Source organism: Mustela lutreola, chromosome 16, assembly GCF_030435805.1.
Source record: "Mustela lutreola isolate mMusLut2 chromosome 16, mMusLut2.pri, whole genome shotgun sequence".
In the NCBI taxonomy this organism is placed as follows: domain Eukaryota; kingdom Metazoa; phylum Chordata; class Mammalia; order Carnivora; family Mustelidae; genus Mustela; species Mustela lutreola.
This window is the reverse complement of record NC_081305.1, coordinates 34,284,756-34,312,172: the sequence shown is the minus strand read 5'-3', so window position 1 is coordinate 34,312,172 and position 27,417 is coordinate 34,284,756. Positions and strand designations below refer to the sequence as shown.

At 36.2% G+C, this 27,417-nt stretch overlaps 1 protein-coding gene across 1 annotated transcript in view; it reads left to right on the top strand.

The window, feature by feature from the left end:
• Nucleotides 1-27,417, top strand: part of LONP2 (lon peptidase 2, peroxisomal) — a 112,411-nt gene that overhangs the window by 13,093 nt on the left and 71,901 nt on the right. Inside the window, exons 5-7 of the mRNA XM_059153391.1 lie at nt 3,665-3,828; nt 5,380-5,474; nt 19,848-20,106. Of these exons, the coding sequence (XP_059009374.1) occupies nt 3,665-3,828; nt 5,380-5,474; nt 19,848-20,106 (518 nt within the window). The remainder of the gene's footprint in view (nt 1-3,664; nt 3,829-5,379; nt 5,475-19,847; nt 20,107-27,417) is intronic.

The following is a 27,417-nucleotide window of genomic DNA, read 5'->3' as shown; positions in this document are numbered from 1 at the left end:
ACCATTATTTTCTTTAGCTCCATCTGTGTCATTGCCAGTGGCAAGATTTCTTTTTTTTTTTTTTTTTGGTAGCTGAGTAATATTCCAGTGTGTGTGTGTGTGGTGTGCACGCGTGCACGCACACGCATGTATATTTATTTATACCACAATTTTTTTATCCATTCATCAATCAGTGGACACTTGGGCTGCTTTCATAATTGGCTGTTGTAAATAATGCTGCTATAAATACCAGGATGCACGTATCCCTTTGAATTAGTATTCTTGTATTCTTTGGGCAAATACCTAGTAGTGTAATTGTTAGATCATAAGATAGTTCTATTTTTAACTTTCTGCACAACCTCCATACTGTTTTCTACAGTGGCTGTACCAGTTGCATTCCCACCAATAGTGCCAATAATCCTTTTTCTCCACATCCTCACCAATACTTGTTGTTTCTTGAGTTTTTGATTTTAGCCTTTCTAATGGGCATGAGGTGATACCTCATTATAGTTTTGATTTGCATTTCCCTGACAATCAGTGAAGTTGAGCACCTTTTCATGTGTCTGTTGACAGTCTATTCTCAGTGAAAAAAAATGCTATTGGTATTTTGATAGGAATTGCATTAATGTGTAGATTGCTTTGGGTGGTATAAATATATTTTTTTAAGATTTTATTTATTTATTAGATAGAGAGAGATCACAAGTAGGCAAATAGGCAGACAGAAAGAGAGGGGGAAGCAGGCCCTCCGCCTAGCAGAGAGCTGGATGCGGTGCTCGATCCCAGGACCCAGAGATCATGACCTGAGCCAAAGGCAGAGGCAGAGGCTTAACCCACTGAGCCACCCAGTTGCCCCAGGTGGTATAGATATTTTATTAACATTTGTTCTTCCAATCAATAAGAATGGAATGTCTTTCTGGTTTTTTGTGTCATCTTCAGTTCCTTTCATTGGTGTTTTATAGTTTTCAGAGTACAGGTCTTTCAAGTCTTTGGTTAAATTTATTCCTAGGTACCTTAATGGTTTTTGGTATGGTAGTAAGTGGAATTGACTCCTTAATTTCTCCTCCTGCTGATTCTTAATTTCTCTTTCTGCTGCTTCATTATTGTTGTGTAGAAATGGAACAGATTTTTTTACATTGGTTTTGTATCTTGTGACTTTATTGAATTCTTTATCATTTATCAGTTCTAGCTGTCTTTTGGTGGAGTCGTTGAAGTTTTCTATATGTAGAATGTAGTATGGTTTCATCTGCAGATAATGAAAATTTTACTTCTTCCTCGCCAGTTTGGATGCCTTTTATTTCTTTTTGTGTCTGTTGTGGCTAGGACTTCCAGTACTATGTTGAATAAAAGTGGTAAGAGTAAACATCCTTGTCTTATTCTTGACCCAAGAGGAGAAACTCCGTTTTTCCCCATTGAGGATGATGTTAGCTGTGGGTTTTTCATATATGGACTTGATTATGTTGAGGTATGGTCCTTCTAAACCTACTTTCTTGAAGCTTTTTATCATGAGTGGATGTTGTATTTTGACAAACACTTTTTCTGCATTTATTGAAATGTTCTTTTTTTCATTTTTTAATGTAATATTAAGAACATACTACAGAATTGTTTCCTAAAAGGACTGTGGCACTATGCTGTGCCATAATTTAGCTGACTTTTTTGTTTTTAACTTAAAAAAATTTTTATTTTCATTTACTCCAATTCTGCTCATCCTTTTCTGTCTTCTAAGCTTAGAGTCCTGTATCCTCCAGTGATTTGGTAAATAGGCACTTTCAGTTTACCTTTAGCTGACTTTTGAAAAATATTTAACTCTTTAATCCATATGTAATTTATTTTGCCCTAAAGTGAAGATAGCAGTTGTATTTTGTCCCAAATAGCTTTTTATTTAACTCAGCACTATTACAAGTAATTCTTCACTTCCCCATTGATTTGTGATACCTTCATTATCATATATTACATTTATATGGGGTCTGTCTGAAGTCTCCCTTGAGCTATCAATTTTACTCTTGTTATGTGTGGGCAGAGCTAAGATCAGGAACATACTTTTGATTTTGGCAAGAGTTGAAATGACAGGCCTCTGAAGGCTATTAGAAAGTAAGTGGAAGGTTCAGAATCATGTTAGAGATTTGATGAACATCAACATAGAAGTGTTCCTTCATCAAAGAGAATACACTGTAGAAAGAGAAGAGCAAGGTGAAGGATTCCTCACCAGTGGGACTAAGGAAGGAGCATCAAAGCAGGGTGGAGGAGAATGAGGCAGGAGTAGCCTGTCTGGTGTTTCTGTTTCAGGACATGATTCTGTTTCAAACAGCAGAAATGAGAATTAACTTCTCATTTGAGATCAGATCATTAATTTAGTTATACATTTTGTGCAGAAAGACAAAGCAAGGCACACTCTGTGTTGGGAGGCACAGAAAACTGCCAGCTGTTATCAACAAAATACTCCCACTGCTTAAATGGAAAGATGTTCAAAATCATTTCAGAAAATAATCAAACAGGCAATAGTTACGAAAGTGTAGGAATCAGAGGATAGTATTTGGAGTTAGGCCTAAAACTTTCTCTGCCTTAAGAATTGAAAAGCACTCTTTAGTAGCTGGAAGAAAAAGGTTGTATAAAAAATTACTTATGTCTCAATAATGAAATAATTGATGTCCTTTTTTAAAACTCTCATTTGAAAATTTTTTGTTTCAGTTTTTCATACTTAAGACTATTTATTTTTTCTGCCAGTGAGTTATGTAGATAAAGGTATAGATTCACTATTTCTGTTACTATAAAATTGCTTTTTTATTTACTGCATTATGTCTTTAACTTTTTATATTTGAATGTATTAAATAGATAACAATAATAGTTTAAAAAAATAAATAGCCATGCTTTTAAATGAAGTACCTGTCATTTTGCTTCAGTGATGGCTGGTGTTGATTCATGATATTGTTGAGTTGAGAATTTCAAAAGAGCACTTTGGAAGTTTTAAAATATGATAGAGAAGTTGTGGAGAAAGAGAACACAAAGCCATTTGAGTTGGCAAAGAGGATGGTTGTTGGGTTTCAGAGAGCAATTTCAACATAATGGAGACAAAAGTCAAAGTATGAAATACAGATTATTTAAGTACTTAAGAAGGAAAGGGAAGTGGTGGTCAAAGCCACTTGATGGAAAAGCAGAACATCAGAAAAAGGGAAGTAAAGAGTGTGTAGTTAACGGAAAGGGACCTACGTAAGATGAAATATTTTGAAAGGACGAAGACTTCTCTGTGTGGGGGGGATAAATGAGAATAGAGTCAATGGTAGAAACATTAGAGATGTTAGAAATTTTATAATGTGGGAGGGGAAGTGGAATTTCTTGTTGGTAATTACTAAATATTAATATAATAAAGAAAGTAGTGACTGCCGTAGTAGCTCAAAGAAAGATAGTCCTAGATGTTTTCATTATTTTTAGAGCCAGTTCTTGAATTTTTTTCTCATTTTGTAGTATAAGCATGTAGTAAAGTAATGTCCACTTTATGTTGATCCACTTTTGGAATTCTGGTGCTTCTATATGTGTTTGTGCCTCTTAGTTATCATTATGAACTTAGTTCCTAAAGATGTAGACTCTATGAAAGTGTTATTCAGCACCAGTTATAACCTTGTGTGTTACTAGGTACCTCATTTCCAATTTATCTTGACACACCGTTTTACTCTTCTACTTTCTGTTTTAGGTTATAGCAATACGTCCTATTAGGAGGATTACACACATCCCAGGAGCCTTAGAAGATGATGATGAGGATGAAGACAATGATGACATTGTCATGCTAGAGAGAAAAATACGAACATCCAGTATGCCAGAGCAGGCCCATAAGGTCTGTGTTAAAGAGATAAAAAGGTAAATTGACGCTGAAAAGAAACTATTCACTCGTTGGTATTTTCATTTTGCATATTAATGTTAGAAAATTCATTACTCTTGGAAACTTGAGTCTTCTTTGGATCTCAAACTGAAAGCGTTGTTTTATATTCTTTAACCTTTCTCCTTATGGTTAATGTAGGTATAGACCATTCTATTCATTTTATCTTTCCAATGTCAATTTTTACCTTTCATGGCTTTCCAAATTCTCAGATTATAGTGTGATCTGTGTGGAATCTTCAGATTATCCCTCTTCATGCCTCAACCAGAATCTGATTTTAAAACACTCTTAATACTGCTGAATTAACACCAGTGTCCCAACTCTTTTTCTCAGTTGCTTTGTATAGGTGGTGCAGTTCTTCCACCTATAGTGTACTGTCAAACATGATCACCCTTGTTAACTGCCTTTTTATTGTCTCAATGAATAGGTTGTGCTTTGTTTAGACACAGTGTTTGTTCGTTATCATGTTCTTCACGTGTCACTTTTTTCTTCTTTAGAAAAAAAGATTGGGGATGCCTGGGTGGCTCAGTTGGTTAAGCAGCTGCCTTGGGCTCGGGTCATGATCCCAGCATCCTGGGATCGAGTCCCACATCAGGCTCCTTGCTGGGCTGGGAGCCTGCTTCTCCCTCTGCCTCTGCCTGCCATCTGTCTGCCTGTGCTTGCTCTCTCTCCCTCTCTCTCTCTCTCTGATAAATAAATAAATAAATAATCTTTATTTAAAAAAAAAAGAAAAGAAAAAAAAGATTGTAAACTCTAGAGGGCAGGGACTGTCAGTTTCTCTTTGTATAAGGTAAAGTACACAGAAAACTTATGACAGCATAGGGTATATGGATAATCTCAGGGTTAAAAATAGAAAACCAGTATTTTCTTTCTGTACTTGACACATTATAACTATGTTGCATTTTCTTTTATTAATGAATTATATGAACCTAAGTGAATGCTCAGTAACTAAATACTTGACTTTCTCAGGCTCACAGTTAAGGATGTGAGTTACAGTTCAGGAATACTTTATACTGCTGGCATTAATTAATGTAGAACATCTGTTGTGGGCAGAACCCTGTTAAACACTGCATTTATTATGGGAGTTGCATTTTTAATTAAATATCTGATATAAGCTTGCTTTGATGAGCTGATTTCATCTCTGATACAAAAAATATATAATTATTGTCTTATGCATGGTTAAGCACTTAAATCTTACTGTGATAGGTATATCAATGGATAAATGTGACTTGAGACTCCCACTGTGAGGTACTGATACTGGTAAGGTCATATTTCAAGGATAGAATTAGATACAGTGTTTTATCCCTCACCTCTGTTACCCCCCCCCCCCCAGTTTGCAGGTATCTGTTTAATTTTTTTTCCATAAGTACATTACAAAACAAAATAGCCTGATTTTTAAAAACATTTCCAGATTTTTAAAATCAAATATGCATAGTATATCTGACACAAGAAAGGCAGATGCTGGATTTTTGTGTTTTTAGGGAATTCTTCTATGTTGTGGAACATTTTTGCTATGTATTCTTTCCCTACAGACTCAAAAAAATGCCTCAGTCAATGCCAGAATATGCTCTGACTAGAAATTATTTAGAACTTATGGTGGAACTTCCTTGGAACAAAAGTACAACTGGTAAGCCAACAAAATAACACCTTTTTACAGTCTGAATGTTACTCAGAAAGCTCATGATTCTGTTGAAATACTCACCACTTGTTATTTTACTGTTACTATAGTTCTAACATAAATTATTAAGATGTTGAACTTGTATCATCTAGGTCTTAGGACCAAACAGGAAAAGAAGGTGCTCATGAAAGCGCCTTTTGCCTGATTTTGGAGAAAATAGGATTTTCTGTAATTGTTGATGTGTTTCCTAATACCAGTATTCAGTCGATGATGAACATTAATATTTAAAGAAATAGTTATATGTAAATGGAGCAGTTGTACCATTTCGAAGTTTGTTTTTCTCATACAAAAGCCTATCCAGTGAGTTTAAACTTCTGTCCTTCAGTAAAACTTTTCTCTTTCCTATGGATTTGCTCTTTTCTCTTGGGATGACTCTCATAATTCTTAGAACCATTTATTTGTACTTGTTTCTGTTATTGGACAGGCTAGTATTACAGGTTGGTATTACGCACAGGGTTTACTGAGTTCAGCAGTAAACTGATTGCCTGAACTGCTGCTGGCATTGGAGTATCCATATGGTTGACTTTTGAAAATTTCAAAATATATTATCCTGGCTAGTAAAATCCCTACATTTAAGAAAGTGCTAGAGATTTTTTTTTTTAATGTTTCCTCTAAAGCACACATTTATGTCCCACATAAGATGTGCCATACAAACCAGATTCCAGATGTTGAATTTTTAATATTAAAAAATACTTTCCTATCAATCTACAGAGAGGACCATCCCCTCCAGTACTGAGAACTAAAAAAAATTGTTTTTGCCTCCTAGAAATGAAGCACGTTCTTGTTAAATTAACTATGGTGGGACAATGTTAAGGTTAAAATAGCTCCTCTTTTTTTTTTTTTCTTAAACAGTGTTATACGTCAAATTTATTTTTAAGAGAATACATAATCCAGATTAAATATAAATCTTGTCAAGCCCTTATGTGATTTAGCAAGCTCTAAATTCCATGGAAAATGACCATATAGTCACTGAATGTAATAAAACTAAGAAAACAATAAAATAAATAATAAAGTAATAAAACAATAAATAAATCTTATTTAATATACTATTTGTATAATAAAAGTTATTATTATTAAGTAAGATATTATTTATAATAATGATAAGGTATTCTGAAAATACAATTAATTGCAAGAACCTTTTTGGGGGTTGGGGAACTAAAGGAGCACTGCAGTTGGACTTTGCCATTTTTAATCCATAAACACTTAATTTTACCTTAAAGGCAACATTACATATGTGATCTCATATGCTACAAACTTTTTTCAACAAGAATCTCAGGAGGAACAGCCTAATGCATTAACTTCAATCTAGTTTGATCGTTTCTTCCTCCTCCCAGTTTCTTTACATTGAACACTAAATTGAATATATTAATCTTTTCTGCTTCTAATGTATATGCTACATTTTTTCTTGACACTTTCTATCCTAAAGCAGCAGCATTAAATTTTCTTTTTTTCCAAATCACAGTTTTAGATGACCATTTATCAGGTGTATATTAGAGGATAGTGTGGTTTAGAAATGCTGTTTGCTATATGCTCTTTGTTATCTTCTGTTTTTTCTTTTGTTTTTATTTAGATTTGTATTTTATTTAGATTCAGTTAGCCAATATAATATCATTAGTTTCAGATTTAGCGTTCAGTAAGTCATCAGTTGTGTATAATACCCAGGGCTTATCATATCACGTTCCTTCCTTAATGCCCATCACCCAATTATCTCATTCTCCCAACCACCTCCCCTTTAGCAACCCTTAGTTTGTTTCCTATAGTTGAGGGAGTCTCTCATGGTTTGTCTGCCTCTCCGATGACTTCCTATTCAGTTTTTCCTCCCTTCCCTTATGATCCTTTATGCTGTTTCTTATATTCCACATATGAGTGAAACCATATGGTAATTTTCTTTCTCTGGTTGACTTATTTCGCTCAGCATAATACCCTCCAGTTCCATCCATGTCGATGTAAATGGTACGTATTCATCCTTTCTGATGGCTGAATAGTGTTCCTGTGTGTGTATGTATGATATATACACACATACCACGTCTTCCTTATCCATTCATCTGTTGATGGACATGTCAGCTCTTTCCACAGTTGGGCTATTATGGACATAACTGCTATAAACATTGGGGTACAGGTACCCCTTTAGGTCAATATATTTATATATTTGGGGAAATATCTAGTAGTGCAATTGCTGGGTCTTAGGGTAGCTCTATTTTTAACTTCTTGAGAAATCTCCATGCTGTTTTCCAGAGTGGCTGCACCAGGTTGCATTCCCACCCACAGTATAAGAAGGTTCCCCTTTCTCCACATCCTTGCCAACATTTGTTGTTTCCTGTCTTGTTAATTTTAGCCATTCTGACTGGTGTGAGGTGGTATCTGTTTGTGGTTTTGATTTGTATTTCCCTGATATTGAGTGATATGAGCACTTTTTCATATGTTTGCTGGCTGTTTGGATGTCTTCTTTGGAGAAATGTCTTTTCATGTCACCCATTTCTTGTTTTTTTTGGGCTATTATGAGTTTGATAAGTTCTTTGTAGATCTTGGATCCTGGCCCTTTATATGATACTTCACTTGCAAATATCTTCTCCCATTCTATAGGTTGCCTTTTTGTTTTTTGTTTTGTTGACTGTTTCTTTTGCTGTGCAGAAGCTTTTTATCTTGATGAAGTCCCGATAGTTCATTTTTGCTTTTGTTTCCCTTGCCTTTGGAGACTTGTCTAGCAAGAAGTTGCTGCAGCCAAGGTTGCAGAGGTTGCTATCTCTGTTGTCCTCGAGGATTTTGATGGATTCCTGTCTCACATTTAGGTCGTTTGTCCATTTTGAGTTTATCTTTGTATATGCTGTAAGAAAATGGTCCAATTTCATTCTTCTACATGTGGCTGTCCAATTTTTCCCAGCACCATTTATTGAAGAGACTCTTCTTTTTCCATTGGATCTTCTTTACTGCTTTGTTGAAGATTAGTTGACCATAGACTTGAGGGTTCATTTCTAGGCTTTCTATTCTGTTCCACTGATCTGTGTGTCTGTTTTTATGCCAGTACCATACTATCTTGATGATTACAGCTTTGTAATAGAGCTTAAAGTCTGACATTGTGATGCCACCAGCTTTGGTTTTCTTTTTCAACATTCCTCTGGCTATTTGGGGTCTTTTCTAGTTACATACAAATTTTAGGATTATTTGTTCCAGCTCTGTGAAAAAAATTTTTTTCTTTAAATTTTTTATTTTTTATAAACATATAATGTATTTTTATCCCCAGGGGTACAGGTCTGTGAATCGCCAGGTTTACACACTTCACAGTACTCACCATAGCACATAACCTCCCCAATGTCCATAACCCCACCCCCCCAATCCCCTCCCCCCAGCAACCCTCAGTTTGTTTTGTGAGATTAAGAGTCACTTATGATTTGTCTCCCTCCCAATCCCATCTTGTTTCATTCATTCTTCTCCTACCCCCTATCCCCCCATGTTGCAACTCCACTTCCTCATGTCAGGGAGATCATATGATAGTTGTCTTTCTCTGATTGACTTATTTCGCTAAGCATGATACCCTCTAGTTCCATCCATGTCGTCGCAAATGGCAAGATTTCATTTTTTATGGCTGCATAGTATTCCATTGTGCATATATACCACATCTTCTTTATCCATTCATCTGTTGATGGACATCTAGGTTCTTTCCGTAGTTTGGCTATTGTAGACATTGCTGCTATAAACATTCAGGTGCACGTGCCCCTTTGGATCACTACGTTTGTATCTTTAGGGTAAATACCCAGTAGTGCAATTGCTGGGTCGTAGGGTAGTTCTATTTTCAACATTTTGAGGAACCTCCAAGTTGTTTTCCAGAGTGGTTGCACCAGCTTGCATTCCCACCAATAGTGTAGGAGGGTTCCCTTTTCTCCACACCCTCGCCAGCATCTGTCATTTCCTGACTTGTTAATTTTAGCCATTCTGACTGGTGTGAGGTGATATCTCATTGTGGTTTTGATTTGTATTTCCCTGATGCCAAGTGATATGGAACACTTTTTCATGTGTCTGTTGGCCATCTGGATGTTTTCTTTGCAGAAATGTCTATTCATGTCTTCTGCCCATTTCTTGATTAGATTATTTGTTCTTTGGGTGTTGAGTTTGCTAAGTTTTTTATAGATTTTGGACACTAGCCCTTTATCTGATATTTCGTTTGCAAATATCTTCTCCCATTCTGTCAGTTGTCTTATGGTTTTGTTAACTGTTTCCTTTGCTGTGCAAAAGCTTTTGATCTTGATGAAATCCCAATAGTTTATTTTTGTCCTTGCTTCCCTTGCCTTTGGCGATGTTCCTAGGAAGATGTTGCTGCAGTTGAGGTCGAAGAGGTTGCTGCCTGTGTTCTCCTCAAGGATTTTGATGGATTCCTTTCTCACATTGAGGTCCTTTATCCATTTTGAGTCTGTTTTCATGTGTGGTGTAAGGAAATGGTCCAGTTTCATTTTTCTGCATGTGGCTGTCCAATTTTCCCAACACCATTTATTGAAGAGGCTGTCTTTTTTCCATTGGACATTCTTTCCTGCTTTGTCAAAGATTAGTTGACCATAGAGTAAAGAGTCTATTTCTGGGCTCTCTATTCTGTTCCATTGATCTATGTGTCTGTTTTTGTGCCAGTACCATGCTGTCTTGATGATGACAGCTTTGTAATAGAGCTTGAAGTCCGGAATTGTGATGCCACCAACTTTGGCTTTCTTTTTCAGTATTCCTTTGGCTATTCCAGGTCTTTTCTGTGAAAAATTTTGATGGCATTTTGATAGGGATTGCATTGAATGTGTACATTACTCTGGGTAGCATAGCATAGATACTTTAACAATATTTATTCTTCCAGTCCATGAGCATGGAATGTTTTTCCATTTCTTTTCATCTTCCTCAAATTTTTACATGAGTGTTCTGTAGTTTTCTGAATACAGATCCTTTACCTCTTTGGTTGGATTTATTCCTAGGTATCTTATGGTTTTTTTGTTTTTGTTTTTGTTTTTTAAAGATTTTATTTATTTATTTGACAGACAAAGGTCACAAGTAGGCAGAGAGGCAGGCAGAGAGAGGAGGAAGCAGGCTCCCTGCTGAGCACAGAGTCCGATGCGGGCCTCGATCCCCGGACCCTAGGATCATGACCTGAGCCGAAGGCAGAGGCCTTAACCCACTGAGCCACCCAGGCGCCTCTATTTTATGGTTTTTGATATAATTGTAAATGGGAGTGGTTCCTTAATTTCTCTGTCTTCTTTCTCATTAGTGTGTAGAAATAAAACTGATTTCTGTGCATTGATTTTATATCCTACCACATTGCTGAATTCCTGTGTGAGTTTTAGCAATTTGGGGGGTGGAGTCTTTTGGGTTTTCCACAGAAAGTATGTCCGAGAAGAGTGAGAGTTTGACTTCTTTGCTAATTTGAATGCCTTTTATTTCTTTTTCTTGTCTCATTACTGATGCTAGGACTTCTGGTACTATGTTGAACAACAGTGAGATGTGAGAGTGGGCATTCTTGTTATGTTCCTTGGGGAAATTTAGGGGAAAGGCTCTCAGGTTTTCCATGCTGGAAATTATATTTTCTGTGGACTTTTCTTATATGGCTTTTATGATTCTGAGGTATGTCCCCTCTATCCCTACACTGTGAAGAGTTTTAATCAGGAAAGATGCTGTATTTATTAGATGCTTTTTCTGTATCTGTTGAGAGGATCATATGGTTCTGGTCCTTCCTTTTATTAATGTGATATATTACACTTATTGATTAGCTAATATTGAACCACACTTGCAGCCCAGGAATAAATCCCACTTGGTTGTGGCGAATAATCCTTTTAATGTACTGTTGGGCCCTATTGGCTAGTATTTTGGAGAGAATTTTGGCATCCGTTTTCATCAGAGATGTTGGCCTAATTCTCCTTTTTGGTGGGGTCCTTGTCTGGTTTTGGGAACAAGGTAATACTAGCCCCATAGAACGAGTTTAGAAGTTTGCTTTCATTTCTGTTATTGGAAACAGTTTCAGAAGAATAAGTATTAGTTCTTCTTTAAATGTTTGGTACAATTCCCCTGGGAAGCCATCCGGCCCTGAAATCTTGTATGTTAGGGTTAAGATTAGGTACATTTTTGATTACTGCTTCAGTTTCCTTGCTGGCTATGGTCTGTTCAGATTTTCTGTTTCTTCCTGGTCTGGTTTTGCTAGTTTATACATTTCTAGGAATGCATCCATTTCTTCCAGATTGCCTAATTTGTTGGCATTAGTTGCTCATAATGTGTTTTTAAAATTGTATTTCCTTGGTGTTGGTTGTGATCTCTCCTCTTTTCGTTGATGGTTTTATTAATTTGGGTCCTTTCTCTCTATCTCTCCCTCTCTCTCTTTTTTTTGTTAAGTTTCTCTAGGGGGTTTATCGATCTTATTCTTTCAGAGAATCAGCTTCTAGTTTTGTTTATCTGTTCTACTGTTTTTCTGGTTTCTGTTTCCTTAATCTGTACTGTTTCTCCTCTGCTGTTTGGTTTAGGCTTTATTTGTTGTTCTTTCTCGAGCTCCTTTAGGTGTAAGGTTAGCTTGTATATTTGAGACTTTGTTTCTTGAGAGAGGCTTGTACTGCTACATGCTTCCCTGTTGGGGGAATATATCCTCTATATCCCAAAGGTTTTGAACAACTCTGTTTTCATTTTCATTAGTTTCACTGAAGTTTTTAAATTACCCATTCATTCCTTAATAGCATGCTCTTTAACTTCCAAGTGTTTGCATTCTTTCTTAAATTTCCTCTGGTGTTTGAGTTCTAGTTTTAAAGCATTGTGGTCTGACAATACAGGGAATAATCCCAGTCTTTTGGTATTGGTTGAAACCTGATTTGTGACGCAGGACATGATCCGTTCTGGAGAAAGCTCCATGTGCACATGTTGCTTTAGAATAGAATGCTCTGTATGTATCTGTGAAGTCCATTTGGTTCAGTATTTCATTCAAAGCCCTTGTTTCCTTGTTAATCTTCTGCTTAGATAATCTCTCCATTGCTTTGAGTAGGGTGTTGAAGTTCCTCCTATTATTGTATTATTTGTGTATTTCTTTAATTTGGCTATTAATGGTTGATATAACAGGCTGCTCCGAAGTTAGGTGCATAAATATTTATAACTGTTAAATCTTCTTTTTGGGTAGACCCTTTAAGTATGATATAGTGTCCCTCTTCATCTCTTAATACAATCTCTAGTTTAAAATCTAATTTGTCTGATACGAGGATTGCTACCCCAGCTTTCTTTTGAAGTCCATTAGTCTAGGAAATGGTTTCCCACACCCTCAATTTCAATCTGGAAGCATCTTTGTGTCTAAAATAGTCTCTTGCAGACAGCAGCATATTGATGCCTACTTTTTTATCCAGTTTGATGCCCTGTGTCTTTTGATTGGAGCATTTAGCCCATTTACATTCAGAGTTAACTATTGAAAGATATGAATTTAGTGTCATTGTCTTGCCTGTAGAGTCCCTGTTTCTGTAGATTGTCTCTGTTTCTTTCTAGTTTATGTTACTCTTGGAGTCTTTCTTTGCTTTACAGAATCCCCCTTAATATTCCTTGCAGGGCTGGCTTGGTGGTCACATATTCTTTCAGTTTCTGTTTGCCCTGGAAGCTCTTTATATCTCCTTCCATTATGAATCACAGCCTTGCTGGATATAGTATTCTTGGCTGGATGTTTTTCTCATTTAGTGCCAAAACTTTGTGAACTGCCAGGACTCTGTGTATAGGTCTGCTGCCAGTCAAATGTTCCTACCCTTGTAGGTTAAGGAGTTCTTGTCTCGAGCTGCTTTCACTTTTCTCTTTATCTGTGAAATTTACAAGCATCACTATTATATGTTGGGGTGTTGATCTATTTTTATCAAATTTTGAGGGTGGTTCTCTGTACCTTCTGGACTTGAATGCCTTTTTCCTTCTCCAGAATAGGGAAATTTTCAGCCATGACTCACTCAGATATACCTTCTGGCCCTCTCTCTTTCTTCTTCCTCTGGGACACCAGTAATGCCAATATTGTTTAGCTTTATGATACCACTTGATTTCTCAGAGCCTCCCCTCATAGTCCATTAGCTCTCTTTCTCTCTTTTTTTCAAATTCCTTCCTTTTTCCATCATTTTGTCTTCCTCTATCACTCTGTCTTCTGCCTTATTTACCATACGTTAGAGCATCCATTTTAGTCTGCATCTCAGTTAAAGCATCTTTAATTTCAGCCTATTAGATTTTATTTTTGCATGAAGAGATTCTCTAGTGTCTTTTATGCTTTCTTCAAGCTCAGCTCGTAACTTTATAATTATCCTGAATTCCATCTTCAACTTTTTACTTATATCCATATTGATTAGGTGTGTGGCACAGAGTATTATCTCTGGTTCTTTTGTTATGAATTCCTCCTTCTAATCATTTTGCCCAGAGAAGAATGCATGGACAAGAGAACATATCAAAAATATAAACCATGACCCAAGCAAAATACACACTAGACAAAGCTGAATAAGTCAGAAACCAAAACAGAAAGGAAAAAAAAAAGAAAAAGAAAAGGGAAAAAAGAAAGAACATAATCTCCCAGGTGGACAAAATAGGGTGATCCACTTCGTCCTAGGTGTATTTTGGCCTGTTTGTTAGAAGACACTAATGCCAAAATTATAAAGAAAGCAAAACTTTTATATACACAAAAATAAAATTGAATTTAGTGAAAGGAAGTTGAAAATTAAGACTATATCTATAAAATTTTATAAATGTAAAAATGAAAGTTAAAAAAAGTCTTAAAAACAAAGAGTTGATTAAAATAAGAAACTAGTTGAAAAGGAAAAAGAGAAAAGAAAAGAAAAAATTTAAATTGAAAGATAAAAGAATCATGAGAAAAAAAACCTTGAATTCTATGTACTGTTTTCCCCTGGCTTTTTGCAGTTCTCTGTGCTCTATAAACTTGGTATTCGCCTGATGTTCCAGCTGGTCTTCTGGGTGGGGGTGGGGGGTGTCTGCTGCACTGATTTCTCAGGTGTTTTTCCCTAGGGGTGCTATACCACCCTTTGCCAGAGGGCTGGGCTCAGTGTAAGCTACTTCGGGTTGCTCCATGTGGCTTTTGCTCCCTGAAGGCTTTCTGCACCACTTTAGAGGATGAAAATAAAAATGGTGGTACCCTAATTTCCAGCCCCAGAGCTAAAAGATCACAGCCCCCTCTCTTCAGTAAACCCTCAGGGAAAAGCAGTCTGTTTTTTTGTGTATGCCACACTCTGCAGACTCCTGCAGTATACAACTGCATTGATCCTCCTGGGGAAGGGAAGAGGGTTGCTGTGGGCCTCAGTTGGAGATTGGCTACCCACTTGTGCCCATGGTTTGTGGTTTATGGCAAACCAAGCTGAGAGTGTACTCCCAGGCTTGTTGACTGTAGCCAGTTTCCCCACTGTAGCCAGTTTCCCCACTCCAGTGCTTGGAAACTCTGCTGGCTCAGGCACCCCCTTTCTTTCTGTGGCCCCAGGGATCCTGAGACCACACTGTCCCACCTAGGATTCTTCTCCGCTTCGCCACCTGAGCACCTTTCAGGCAGGAATGTTCCTGATGGGAGCAAACTTCTAGAAGTTCCAATTTTGCACTCCATCCCCACACCATTTATCTTCAGATATATCCCTTCATATTCACTTCTCTGCACTGCCTACCTTGCAAAAATTGGTTGCTTTTCTATTTGTAGAATTCCGCAACTCTTTTCTTACATCCCAGGTTGAATTCACGGGTGTTCAGAATGATTTGATAGGGGTCCAGCTGAATTCAAGAGACTAGTTGAAATGAGATCCCGTACTCTTCCACCATGTTGCCTCCTTCCTCAAAATAACTCCTTTTTAATTAGTTTTTTGTTTTTTTTTTTTTTTTTGGAAAGGATCACCTAACACATTTTAAAAATTTATTTGTTTATTTGGGAGAGCATGCATGCATGCACAGGCAGGGGGAGAGGCAGAGGGAGAGTGAGAGAATCCTAAGCAGACTCCCTGTTGAGCACAGGGCCCGATGTGGGACTGAATCCCACAGCCCTCAGATCATGACCTGAACCAAAATCAGGAGTCAGACCCTTAATTGAGTGAGCCACCCAGGCGTCCCAGGGTCATCTTAACACATTTTTAATGTACACGGCTAGGTAATACTAAGATGAAATTGGCCTGATCATCTTCCTTTTGTTTTGACAACCCTTAGATTTTATTCCTCTTAATAGTTCTTAGGCTCTTATTGTAGAAAGCAGGTACATTCTAAGTTATGCTAATTATTCTTCAATGATGCTCTATAAATTTGCATTCATCCCTCTAGATTTTAGTTTGTTTTTAAGTTTTTCTCCCTGTTTGAATGTTTGTGTATAAAATTAAAAGGCTAATTCACATTTTGTTTTCTCTTAAATTCTGAGAATCTGCAAGTCTTCATTAGATTAAATTAGGTTGCACTGATGAACTATAGAAGCAGTTGTTCAGAAGCAATAATTTTTTTTTGCTTTATTTGCTTTATTTTCCAGCTTTATTTTGGTATAATTGATAAACAGTAAACTGTACATATACTTTGATGAGTTTTAACATGTGTATCTGTAATACCATTACCATAATTTAGGTAGCAAACATAACCATCCCTTCCTAAATTTTCTCATGCATCTCTGTAATCCCTACCTCCCATGTTTCCCTCCGAATCCCCAACCTCTTTAGATTAGTTCATATTTTCAAAGATGTTATAAAAGGGGATGATGTAGTATGTACTCCTTTTTTTCTGATTTTTTTTTCAGCATAATTAGAGGTTTGTCCATGTTGCTACATAGATTAGTAATTTGTTTATCCATTTACCTGTTGATGGGTATATGGTTTGTTTCCAGGTTTTTAGCTACTGTTCATAGAGCTGTTAATGTTACTATGCTGGTAAATTTATTTCTTAGTTTATTTCATGTTTGCATGACCACATTCCCTTCTAGTTGAGTTATTTTACCAAACAAACTGAAGCTGAATTTCTTGATTTAATTCTTTTATCAAAATCCTTTTTGGAAATTCCGTAGTGAAACGAATGGAGGAGAACGTGTGTTCCCATTGACTTAGTCTCTCTTCATGTCATCTGACTCAGTTTGTGATCAGCTGTTGGTCCTGATCTCACTGGGCTGTTGGGAAGTCCATTTTAGTTCCAGTAGTCTTCTGTTAACTTATAACTCTCCAATGCCTACTTTTTAAGTAAAGTGGTCCTATTCTGTGAGATTGGGAGAGGGCTCTGCTCTGTTAGTTTGGACCTGGACAAGAAAGTTATATTTAAACTTTGTATGTGTTATTTAACTGCTCTGCTTTTGTTTCACCTGCCAAGCTTCCCTGATAGTATATGTTTGATAGTTACTTTGTTGTTGTTGATAGAGTTGTGACAATTTTCAAAACCCGTTACTTTCTCTTGACAGTAGGACTTGTATATTGTGCTGAGAGCATCTAGATAACTTGGTAATCCCAGGGGCCTTATTTTGAAATTTTGGTATTATCTCAGTAACATTTTTCTTTGCTTCAGGATTTATTCTAACTAAATGCAGGGTGCATATAGAATATATAGTGTAATGGCCTGAGAATATTAACATTGCAGATTTGATTATTTGCCATTGGTAGCCTTGTAAGTTGCTCTCAGCTTCCTCCCTCCTCTAACTTGTTCTATTTAAAAAGTGAACTTAATTACTTATCAGGAATTTTTACCAGGCTTATACAGTATAATTGTACAGATTTTGGAGGGAAACATTTAATTGAATGCAAAAGTGCTGACTCCTGTTCTTTACTTCAATAAACAAAAAGTACAAAAACAGGACAAAGCTGTTACTGTTTTCAAAACTATATAAGGAGACCACCCACACACTAGAAACTCAGTCTTTGCTGGATGTGTGTCAGCATTAGAGATGCATAACATTCGTGTACCTGCCCCACATGAACATACTTTTCATTGTTTAGTATTCCAGCAGAGAACTGAAAATGGGTAAATTGTGATATACAGGGAGGCATGTTGAACTTCTGCGCCATTCCTATATAGAATTAGATCTAAGTAATTATTATGAGTGTGGTTACAAAACCATGAAGATGTTTTTCATGATTGTTGAGAGAGAAGCTTAACAGTAGAGGTCACCAAAAGCAGAAAGGAAAGATTTGGAGAAATGAGTTTGCTGATTTTCCCATCTTGAATGGAAAGGGCCAGTAGATACCATTTCAGTCTTCTAGTTGTAAAAAAGATTTAGTATAAACAGAAATAGTACTACACAACTAAAAACTCAAGAAGCTAATACTCATTTCATTTTGTATTTTTTACATGTAACTACATATATTATTTGAACTAGGAAGCATGCATTTTGAATCATTGAAAAGAATAATCAGAAAAAATTGTATCCAGTATAGAAAAAGACACAAAACAATTCTTTATGTAGTATGGAAGTTATCTTTCCTCAAATGTTCGAGACACTTTTTAAAATTGTCTTTACTTGACATATTTCTTAGAAGAAATTCCTTCAGAGTGTTTTCAGTTTTTTCTAAATTACATGGAATTCTATTCTTAGTTTACTGAATGTTAATTAGGGGTGGATATTTCATTATAACAAGTGGCTTTTAGGTACAAAATGACATTCTGATGGAGAGTTTTGCTTCTTGGACATGGTGATGTAGTAAATACATCAGTAACCTAATACTAAACCATCTTTGCATAACTAAAATAAATCCCACTAGGCCTTAGAAGATTATTCTGAATAGATTTGATTTAGTAGAATTTTAATATACAGAATGGGACTGGGCTGAAGTTTTCTTTTGTGTTTGTTGTGGTAGGTTTTAGAGTCTGGGTTTGCATTATAAAACAGTTGGGAAACTTCCTATCTTTTATTTGTTCATGTATTTATTAATTAGGGTTTGAAGCCAAAGAAGGGGGGAGAAGTTTTGTTCTTCCCTTTCCAAATCACTTAGCCAGAACTAAAAGCAACAGTGCTATAATTAAATTACATATATTACTGCTTAGCCAGGTTTTTTCAGACTAGCTTGGGAACCAAACTACCATTTAAGGTTATTTTTTTTCCTTCTCTGTAGGAAGAATGCAGAGCAGATTCCAAATAACTGAAAGAGTTGGCTTGTGTATGTTTTCCTTCTTCCCAGTTTCTCCTCTCTCTATCAGTACTATCATGTGGCCAGGTATCATCCCCCAGATGTCACTCAGCTGATGAATTCTTGCCGGTGACCATGAGTATTTAATGGTTTAATCTACAAGTATTTTAAGTAGTAAAGCACATCAGTAGACCTGATGAAACCTTGGCTATAGAACTAAAGCCTAACTCATACTTTACTGGTGAGACTTTAATTGATAGAACGTAGATAGTTCTTTATACATCTTATGTATTTTTTTTGACCCAGCACCTCTCCCTATAGATTAAAGAAAGTGGTTTTGGATATAGGTAGGGATTTAGTTATAAGGATGCATGGTAAAGCATGCTTTATAACTATAAAGATTTATAAATGTTCAGCAGTAGGGAATTATTTAAATGAGTATGGATGATTAAATAATGGAATATTATATAGCCATTAAAATATTACTAGAAAATACATTGGACCCTTAAAGGCATCCATAATATGCAAAGTGAAAAAAACATTTTACAAAATTTGAAGATATCATATAATCTCATTTTGAAAAATAGGTATAGGGCATGTGTATGCACACACATATATAAAACCTACCATAGTACACACCAAAGTAAAGGTAGGGATGCTTTCTTGAGCACATGGGATTATGGGTGACAGTTTTCTCCTTTGTATTGGTGTCACTGGGTTTTTTGAAATGAGCATATATTACTTCTGTAATAAGAAGAAAAATACTTCAGAAAAGGATAAACAAATGCCAGCACAAATGGAATATGTAGAAATTATGTCTCCATGGAAGGAAAGTATACCAAGAAAATGAAATGATAGGAATATAAACTTGAGGGGTTTTTCTTTGTTTTTGGGGTTTTTTTTTTTTAAGATTTATTTTTGAGAAAGAGAGAGCATGCGTGAGAGCATGAGGACCCAGGCAAGGGGAAAAGCAGGGGCTCCTCTAAGCTGGGTGCCTGTTGCGGAATTCAGTCTGAGCTGAAGGCAGATGCTTAACTGACTGAGCCACTCACGCGCGCTCCTTGAGTTTTTAATTGTGTATGTAGTACTTACTATTTCTGTTGATACTAAATCTTATTAAGCAAAAAATCCAGGTCCAGGTTTCCCTGAAGACTCATTTAGAAAGATCCACTTTTGTTCTCATCTTGTTACCTTTTTTTTTTTTTTTTCTCCCTAAAATGTATTTTTTGACTCTTGTCAGCTTCAAAAGCAGTTCTTCCATTTAAAAATTCTGTGTGCTTCTGGGATTATTTGACAGACCGTCTGGATATTCGAGCTGCCCGGATTCTTCTGGATAATGATCATTATGCTATGGAAAAACTGAAGAAGAGAGTGCTGGAATACCTGGCTGTCAGACAGCTGAAGAACAACCTAAAGGGCCCCATTCTTTGCTTTGTTGGCCCTCCTGGAGTTGGTAAAACAAGTGTGGGAAGATCAGTGGCCAAAACTCTTGGTCGGGAGTTCCACAGGATTGCACTTGGAGGAGTGTGTGATCAGTCTGACATTCGAGGACACAGGTAGACTCTTTCTCTCAGTTTAGTCTCTGATTCTCCATTTTAATTGACTAAAGCCCTTCAGAAGCCAAAGCATAATGTATATCTTTTTCTCAAAGGGCTATTTGCGATACCTTGAATCAAAAGGACACTCATAGTATTTATTTATAGTACATCTATAGGATGTTTTTAGCTGGCGTAGAGCCTCAACTGTAATGGTGCATCCAAACTAACCTTGTTATTTGTCTGACAATGGATAACTAGTCAGCCTTCCTGAAATTTCATTTGAATGTAGTTATAAATCAGTTATGGTTAGATGTTACAGAGTCTTTACATTCATTTTGGCCCAGTAACGTTTCATAATTAATGACCCCTAACTCTTAGAGTTTAAAAAATAAGTAAAACACAGCTGGGGCAGGTCAGAGAAGGGAAGAAATCTTTGATAACAAACGTGTTTGCAGTTTAACTTTCTTTTAGAAGGCTGGTTTTCCATACGGATATAAGTAATAAGGAGAAAAGATAGTTACTAAGAGCTATCCTTGCAATTTTGACACCCTTTCTATAAAAACACATTGAACTGTGAGAACTGAGTCTTTGATTAATCCAACATTATTAGAATCAGATTTGCATGTTATGTTCATGGTTTTGTTCTCTCTGATCTCTTTTGTTCAGATTGGAAGATGCTTTGGGAAAGCATGAACTTTCTCTTTTGAGGTTTAAGGGTTTCATAGCAGTTGCAAGTTGTGAGAAAATATACCTATAATGTGTATATTAAAGAACACTTTAAAATGTAGAAATCATGGATGCTTATTAAAGAATATGATGTTGTAAACCTGAAACTAATGTCAGTGATATCTCAGCTTTAAAAAAAAATTTTTTTTAAGAAACTGCTTAACTTCCAGTAGGAAGTAGTTAGACTGAAGATAAAACTTCTCTCTTCAGGGTCATACCCTCAGTCTTAAAGTTGTTAAAGCAATCTAAATTACACGTAGAGGCTTTGAAAATTATGCAGGTACTGGCAGTGACCAACTGCCAATTTAAGTTGGCTAATTTAAATGCATATTTAGAGTTTGGTGAATATGGATTAAACTTAGATTGTGTGTGTTGGGGGGAGAATGGGATGCTTTTATAACATTTTGTTTTCCATTTGTTTTATTAGATCATTGGCCTTAGGCAGAAAACCTTTTCAGAAACTTTTCCATGAAAAATGTTCCTTTTTCTCTTTTATTTGCTTATTTACAATTCTTATGCATTAAAGAAAAATCATTCCAAGATTTTAATAAATAAACAATGAGGGCTGCAGATTAGGTTGGGGAATTGATCTGGGTCATTCTGGCAATTTCTAACTCTTTTTGTCAGCTAGACCTGCTTATTCTCATATGTGCCACTAGAGGCTGTCCTTTGCTTTTATAAAGAAATTGGCACCTTATACCAATCTGGGAGAAACCGGATCTAGAGCCTGAATCTTTTTTATTTTAGCTCAAGAGCTTTTGGGAGATGTTTCCCATTCAAGTGACTTGATTCATGCATTCACTGTTGTTTTAGTTCACTTCTTTCTTTTGATATCTGTAGCATAATTGTGTAAGTGTTTGATGGAAGTTAGGAAATTTGTGGAATTATTGTCATGAAATTTATATCATGAGCACATGACATGTAGGTAATCTGTCCTCTTTCTTGCCACATTGTTTATTGCTTATTCAGTAAGGATTGGAAAGCACTTATTCAGTGCCTGACACATAATAATAAGCATTTGATAAAAATTAGCTTTAATTATTAATTTTAAATTCTCAGGAAAGCAAGTTTACATTTTAAAAGCTTCAATGAATTTAATCTGATTTTTAAATAGTACCTAAAAATCCTGTTCTTAGCATTATTATTTAATTTATGTGACAGAATTGTGGAAAAATGTATTTTTGTGATGACTCTTGGTGGGCAATATGTAATATCATAATCCTCACCACTTAAGAACATTGTTGGTTTCAAGCAGAGCTTTAGTTTTAAGTTTTTACTTACACTGTTAGACATAAAATCTGTTCAAGTGAATATTCTTCCACATGTGTGAGTGTCATTAAGAAAATGGAATCTGTTGTGAGTCTTTTGTAAAATGAGGCTGTGTATTTGCCTAAAAAATTTGTGTAAATATAAGCTTTTTAGGAATGTGTGACATGCATAGAGGCTGTGATTGTTGCCAAATAAAGGGTGTATGGATTAGTCTGAATCATTCTGTGCCTGCTGAGAAGTACTCCCTCACTGTCACTGCTCTAGGTGTTTCATTAAACACTACAGCAGCCTGCCCTCGTACAACTGGGGGCTTCCTGCCCACCAGTCCTCCCAAAGCATCAAAGCCTGGAGAAAATTTTTATTTGAAAACCTGTTTGGAAGCTGGTAGAGAGTGGGGTGTGGCCATTCAGGAGAGCAGTGGTTGAGAACAGAGTATGGACTTATGTCAGAGCTTGTGAGTTGGAGGTAAATCGAAGGGGAGGAAGAATAGTAGCTTATAGCACAATCATGGGGTGGAGTGTGTGAGAACAAGTGGTTCCATGTGACAATTGAAGCATTTTGGAAACACCCAGGTCTTGGCATTTAAGTACTGGTCACATGCTTACAATTAGAGTTCATGCAAAGTTTTGTTTTTCCTCAGCCTCTGAGTAGGCACCACTGTTCTGCAGTCTTAAAATAGCCAGGGAAAAACAGAGCTGCTTTATATTATCTTCCTTGCTTATTCTCTTGATTTTGTCACTCACTTTTCCTATTTTCCCATGCTTAGAACTCCAGCCTTTTGCTAGAAATACCTGTTTATATGAAGAAAGGTGATATTAGGAATTGGTTTTAATTTAATTTAATTTTTTTAAAAAATATTTTATTTATTTGACAGAGAGAAATCACAAGTAGGCAGAGAGGCAGGCAGAGAGAGAGGACGAAGCAGGCTCCCTGCTGAGCAGAGAGCCCGATGCAGGGCTTGATCCTAGGACCCTGGGATTGTGACCTGAGCCGAAGGCAGAGGCTTTAACCCACTGACCCACCCAGGCACCCTTAGGAATTGATTTTAAAAACAAATATGTATGTTTTAGAGTCCAGTGATAATGAAATGGGAGGTGGGGAAGCAAAAGAAAGATTTGGTTTACATTTAAATCTTAAACTTGGAAAATCATAATCTGACTTTACATTGGCTCATTGTTTTTGTTTATATTATTTTGAATGGCTTAAAGGAAGGAGAGTCCATGCTCCATATTAACTAGTACAACTTTACAGTCTTCTCAACGTTTCTCATTTGGGTTTGCCTCCGCTGGGGTTTTTCTGTTCACTTTCATAAAAGCCACAGAATCTCTGTTCCTACGGTATTTTTTACAGCTTAACATTTTTATATTTAAATATTTAAAGAATTTAAATCCGCTCATAGCAATTAAATATAACTTCTTTTAGGATAAGTTTTATGAAATCATGTTTGTGTAATAGTTTTCATTAGTTGTTTCCTAGTGAAATGTACTTATTGCTATGATATATCTCAAGTTATTGTTGATAGTAACCCTTTGGAAGTGATTTGCCAGCTCTTTGTTCAGATAATAAAATGGTACCATTGTAAGGAATCTTTGGCTCAAACAAGGTGAGAAGAAAAATGAACTTTTGCTTTCCATGATACATCTTCATGAACCTGAAATGGTGATGTTTTAAATAAATTAGCTGTTTCATTATTAATTTCCACAAAGGGAAAATAAGCAAAGTAGCAAGCTTTTAATATATTTTTAGCATAGTATGCCAGACATGTTATAGTTTACTCACTATCCTCCTTATAACCTGTATTTGCATATCGCTCTTCTTTGCCTCTTTAAAGTTTAGTTTCATTTTTAGGCCCCAGTTCAAGGCTTTCTCCATTAACATATGTGCAGTCAGTTATGATCTTACTCTTCTCTAAACTGACCAGTTATTGTCCATTGTTTTCTTTTGATGATTAAATAATATAGGCCTCTGGCATTCATAGTACATTACTATAGAGATAAACTATAAATATGGGGAAAGTATGAACTCTGTAGAGTAGGGTTTTTAGCTTGTCTTATTGTCCTTTGTATCATTCCATGTTCACAGCAGAGTGCCAGACATGGTAAGTTCTCTCTGAGTGCTTTGTGAATTCAAGTAAGATTAAAACATATTTATATTTTGGAGGTCTTATGGTCCTTTAAATGAGTGCATCTGTGCAAATGAGTACATAAAAAGATTTAGGAATGACTGCTATACGAATAACAATTTGATTTGTTTAGGCATGCCATATTAAGGACTATTTTTAGTTCCTTAAAGACTGTTTTTCGGGCGCCTGGGTGGCTCAGTGGGTTAAGCCGCTGCCTTCAGCTCAGGTCATGATCTCGGGGTCCTGGGATCGAGTCCCGCATCAGGTTCTCTGCTCAGCAGGGGGGCTGCTTCCCTTCCTCTCTCTCTCTCTGCCTGCCTCTCTGCCTACTTGTGATCTTTCTCTGTCAAATAAATAAATAAAATATTAAAAAAAAAAAAGACTGTTTTTCTTTTGAGATCATTAGGATCTCTTTTTAAGGCTTATTACTTTTCCCAGTTGAAGAGAGATGTATACACCCGTGGTAGAAAATTTGGAATTTTTTTTTTTTTGAAAATTTGGAAGTTTTTTTAAAAAGGAAAAAAAAATTCTCATGTTTTCTACCATACACAAAGATAATCACTATTAACATTTTATTTCCTGCCAGACTTTTCACTGGGCACCTTTTACCCTTTTCTTTAAGCAACTGTAATCCTCTTTCCACTTAACCTTATAACATACATTTTTATATTACAGATTCTTCCTAAGTATCGCTTCAGTAGTTTGCACTGTATCCCATGAAAGCTCCTTAATTGAGCAGGCATGAAAAGGTGATGGTGAAATGCCCGTTTTCCTCCCTTCTTTAAACATTGGGAGAGAGATGAGTAAATACATAATTGTTCCTGATACTTAGATGTCAGTGACAGTGACAGGCTGACCAGCCTTTTGGCTTACATTGGATTTGAAGATACCCAGACACAGAGTAATAAAGTCGTCAGTTACCATGGAGATGTAAATACATGATATTGTAATTGTCTGTGGTTGTTTTTTGAAGCATAAACCAGACTATATTTTGGAAAATGAAAAATGGTGATCTTGTAACTTAACATTTTGAGCCATGTAGACACTTACAGTTTTGTTTATGTCATATACTAGTTGAATAGTTCTGATAAACCTATGAACTGCCTGTACCAGTACCTGTACAAGAAAAATAGAAATTCATATAGTTTTTAAATTAACTTGTGTACTTCAGTTTTAAGAAAAACTTCTAGGTAATCATGTATATGGACTAAATAGTAAGTAATTGAAGAAATACATTCTTTGAAGACGGCCCTGTATTGTGCTGTGCTGGTTTCTAGATGTTATATTATGAGGAAGGACACGATAAAAGGACATGGAAAAATTTTTTTTGCCCTCAAAAAAGTTGTAGTTTGTAAGAGTATTAATTTCATTAATTTTCTACCTATGTAGTTTCTCAGGAGGCTATTTTGATATGCTAATTTACTTTTTAAAAGTGGTTATCTTGGGTGATATTGAAAGAGAACATTTTTATTTTGTGTATTACTACATTTTTAACCATCTGATTCCTATTCCAAAGATTTATTCTGTTTCTTCAGTCAGTGGATTACCTGTTACCATACCTCCTGGCCAAAGATAGCACATTATAGATATTTTCCACAGCTTTTGGCTCTATTTAATGGTTCTCTTCTTTGACCTCTAGACTAGTGGTACACATTTGGGGAATGTCACCTGTGATTGAAGAACACTCAGGGCATTGAGTGTGCTTGGTGCTCTGGAAAGACATTAACATCGGTGAACATCTTTTGAAAGCTTACTTTGTGCCAGGCACTATACTGTGTCCTTTACCTATTTATTATAATTGTATATTTCATGAGGCTGAATACGCTCTCATTACGTCCATTTTACAGATAGGGAAACTAACTGAGACTTAGGTCAAGTAGTTTGTTCAAAGCAGTATTCAAAGGCTTGTTTGTCCTTCACAATGGTGAAAGAAAAATACTTTGGGTGCTGGCATGGTTGATCTGTTGTCCTTAAATAAATTGGGAAAACAAGCCTTTGTTTGGAGAACGGTCTGACCGTTCTGTATCCAGGATCTACTGTGTAATAAGACTCACTCTCTATCATCAGTGTGCTCACTGGCTCTTTAGAAAAGGCTATATACTTGGTACCCATAAATAAAAACTAAGTTGTAACTGCATCAGATGAATTGCAGGGCCTGTAAATGCTATAGACATTGCATTTTGGGGAAGATCACATTGTGAGAGTTGGTCAGGAGAAGTTTAGAATTTCTGGATCTACATAGGCAGGGAAAGTGTTAAGGGCAGGAAGGTACCATATTAACAGAGGTTAAAAAAGCACAAGGGGCATAATAGGATTGTGATTGTAGATAAGGCAAGAGCTTAGGGGACAGCAGGTTTGGAAGGCTGCGGGGCGGGGGTGGGGCATGCAGACTGCTTTGTGAAGAGCTTTGAATTCACAGGAGTTTGGATTTATTCACTAAGCTCCGGGAAGCAATGAAAGGTTTAGAGGAATTAGACTAGGATCTAGATTTTTGCTTCTTTAGAAAGGAGATCTGCCTAAAATATTATTTTCCTCTCCATGACTTTAGGTCTAGAATTATCATTACCTGTTTTTGAAATCTACCTGTCAGAAACAGTAAGGAAAAGAGAGAAGTTGATGCAGTAAGAAATGACCCTTAGAGGCTTTGCAGTGTTTCGTTTTGTTTTTAATTTCCCTTCCCTACTTACTCACAGAAATACTGTATGTTCTCTAGAAAAATAATTTGAGAGACTTTTATTAATTTTGAGTCTCATCCTTCTTGTATTCCATTCTGAAATCTTGAATGTGCTGACTCCTTATTGTAATAGCACAGTGTTTATTGTATTTGGTTCCAGTGCCTTGGTCACCCTCTCTGGATGTAAGGCATTCCCACGATATTTGTAAGGCTTTCTTGTCTTTTCAAAGGTCGCTCTATTTACTCTGTCCTACTTTACACAGTCATGTGGTGAAACTGAGGCCTGCTCTTGGATCGGCTTTGTGCCTATCCTAAGAAAGCTGTTGCTGTAACACCCCATTTGATCAGTTTCTTGTAGGCAGACAGGCTTTTATGTCTTTTCACAAACAGCATCTGCTTTACACATGGCTTAGGCAATAAGGTTGTAATTAAAATTAGTAAATTACTGCTTAAAGTTTTGCTGGCTTTGTTTAAAAAAAAGTGTCACTTCTCAGTTTGACAAACACATTTGTTTTTATTTATGCCACCCTCTAGGTCT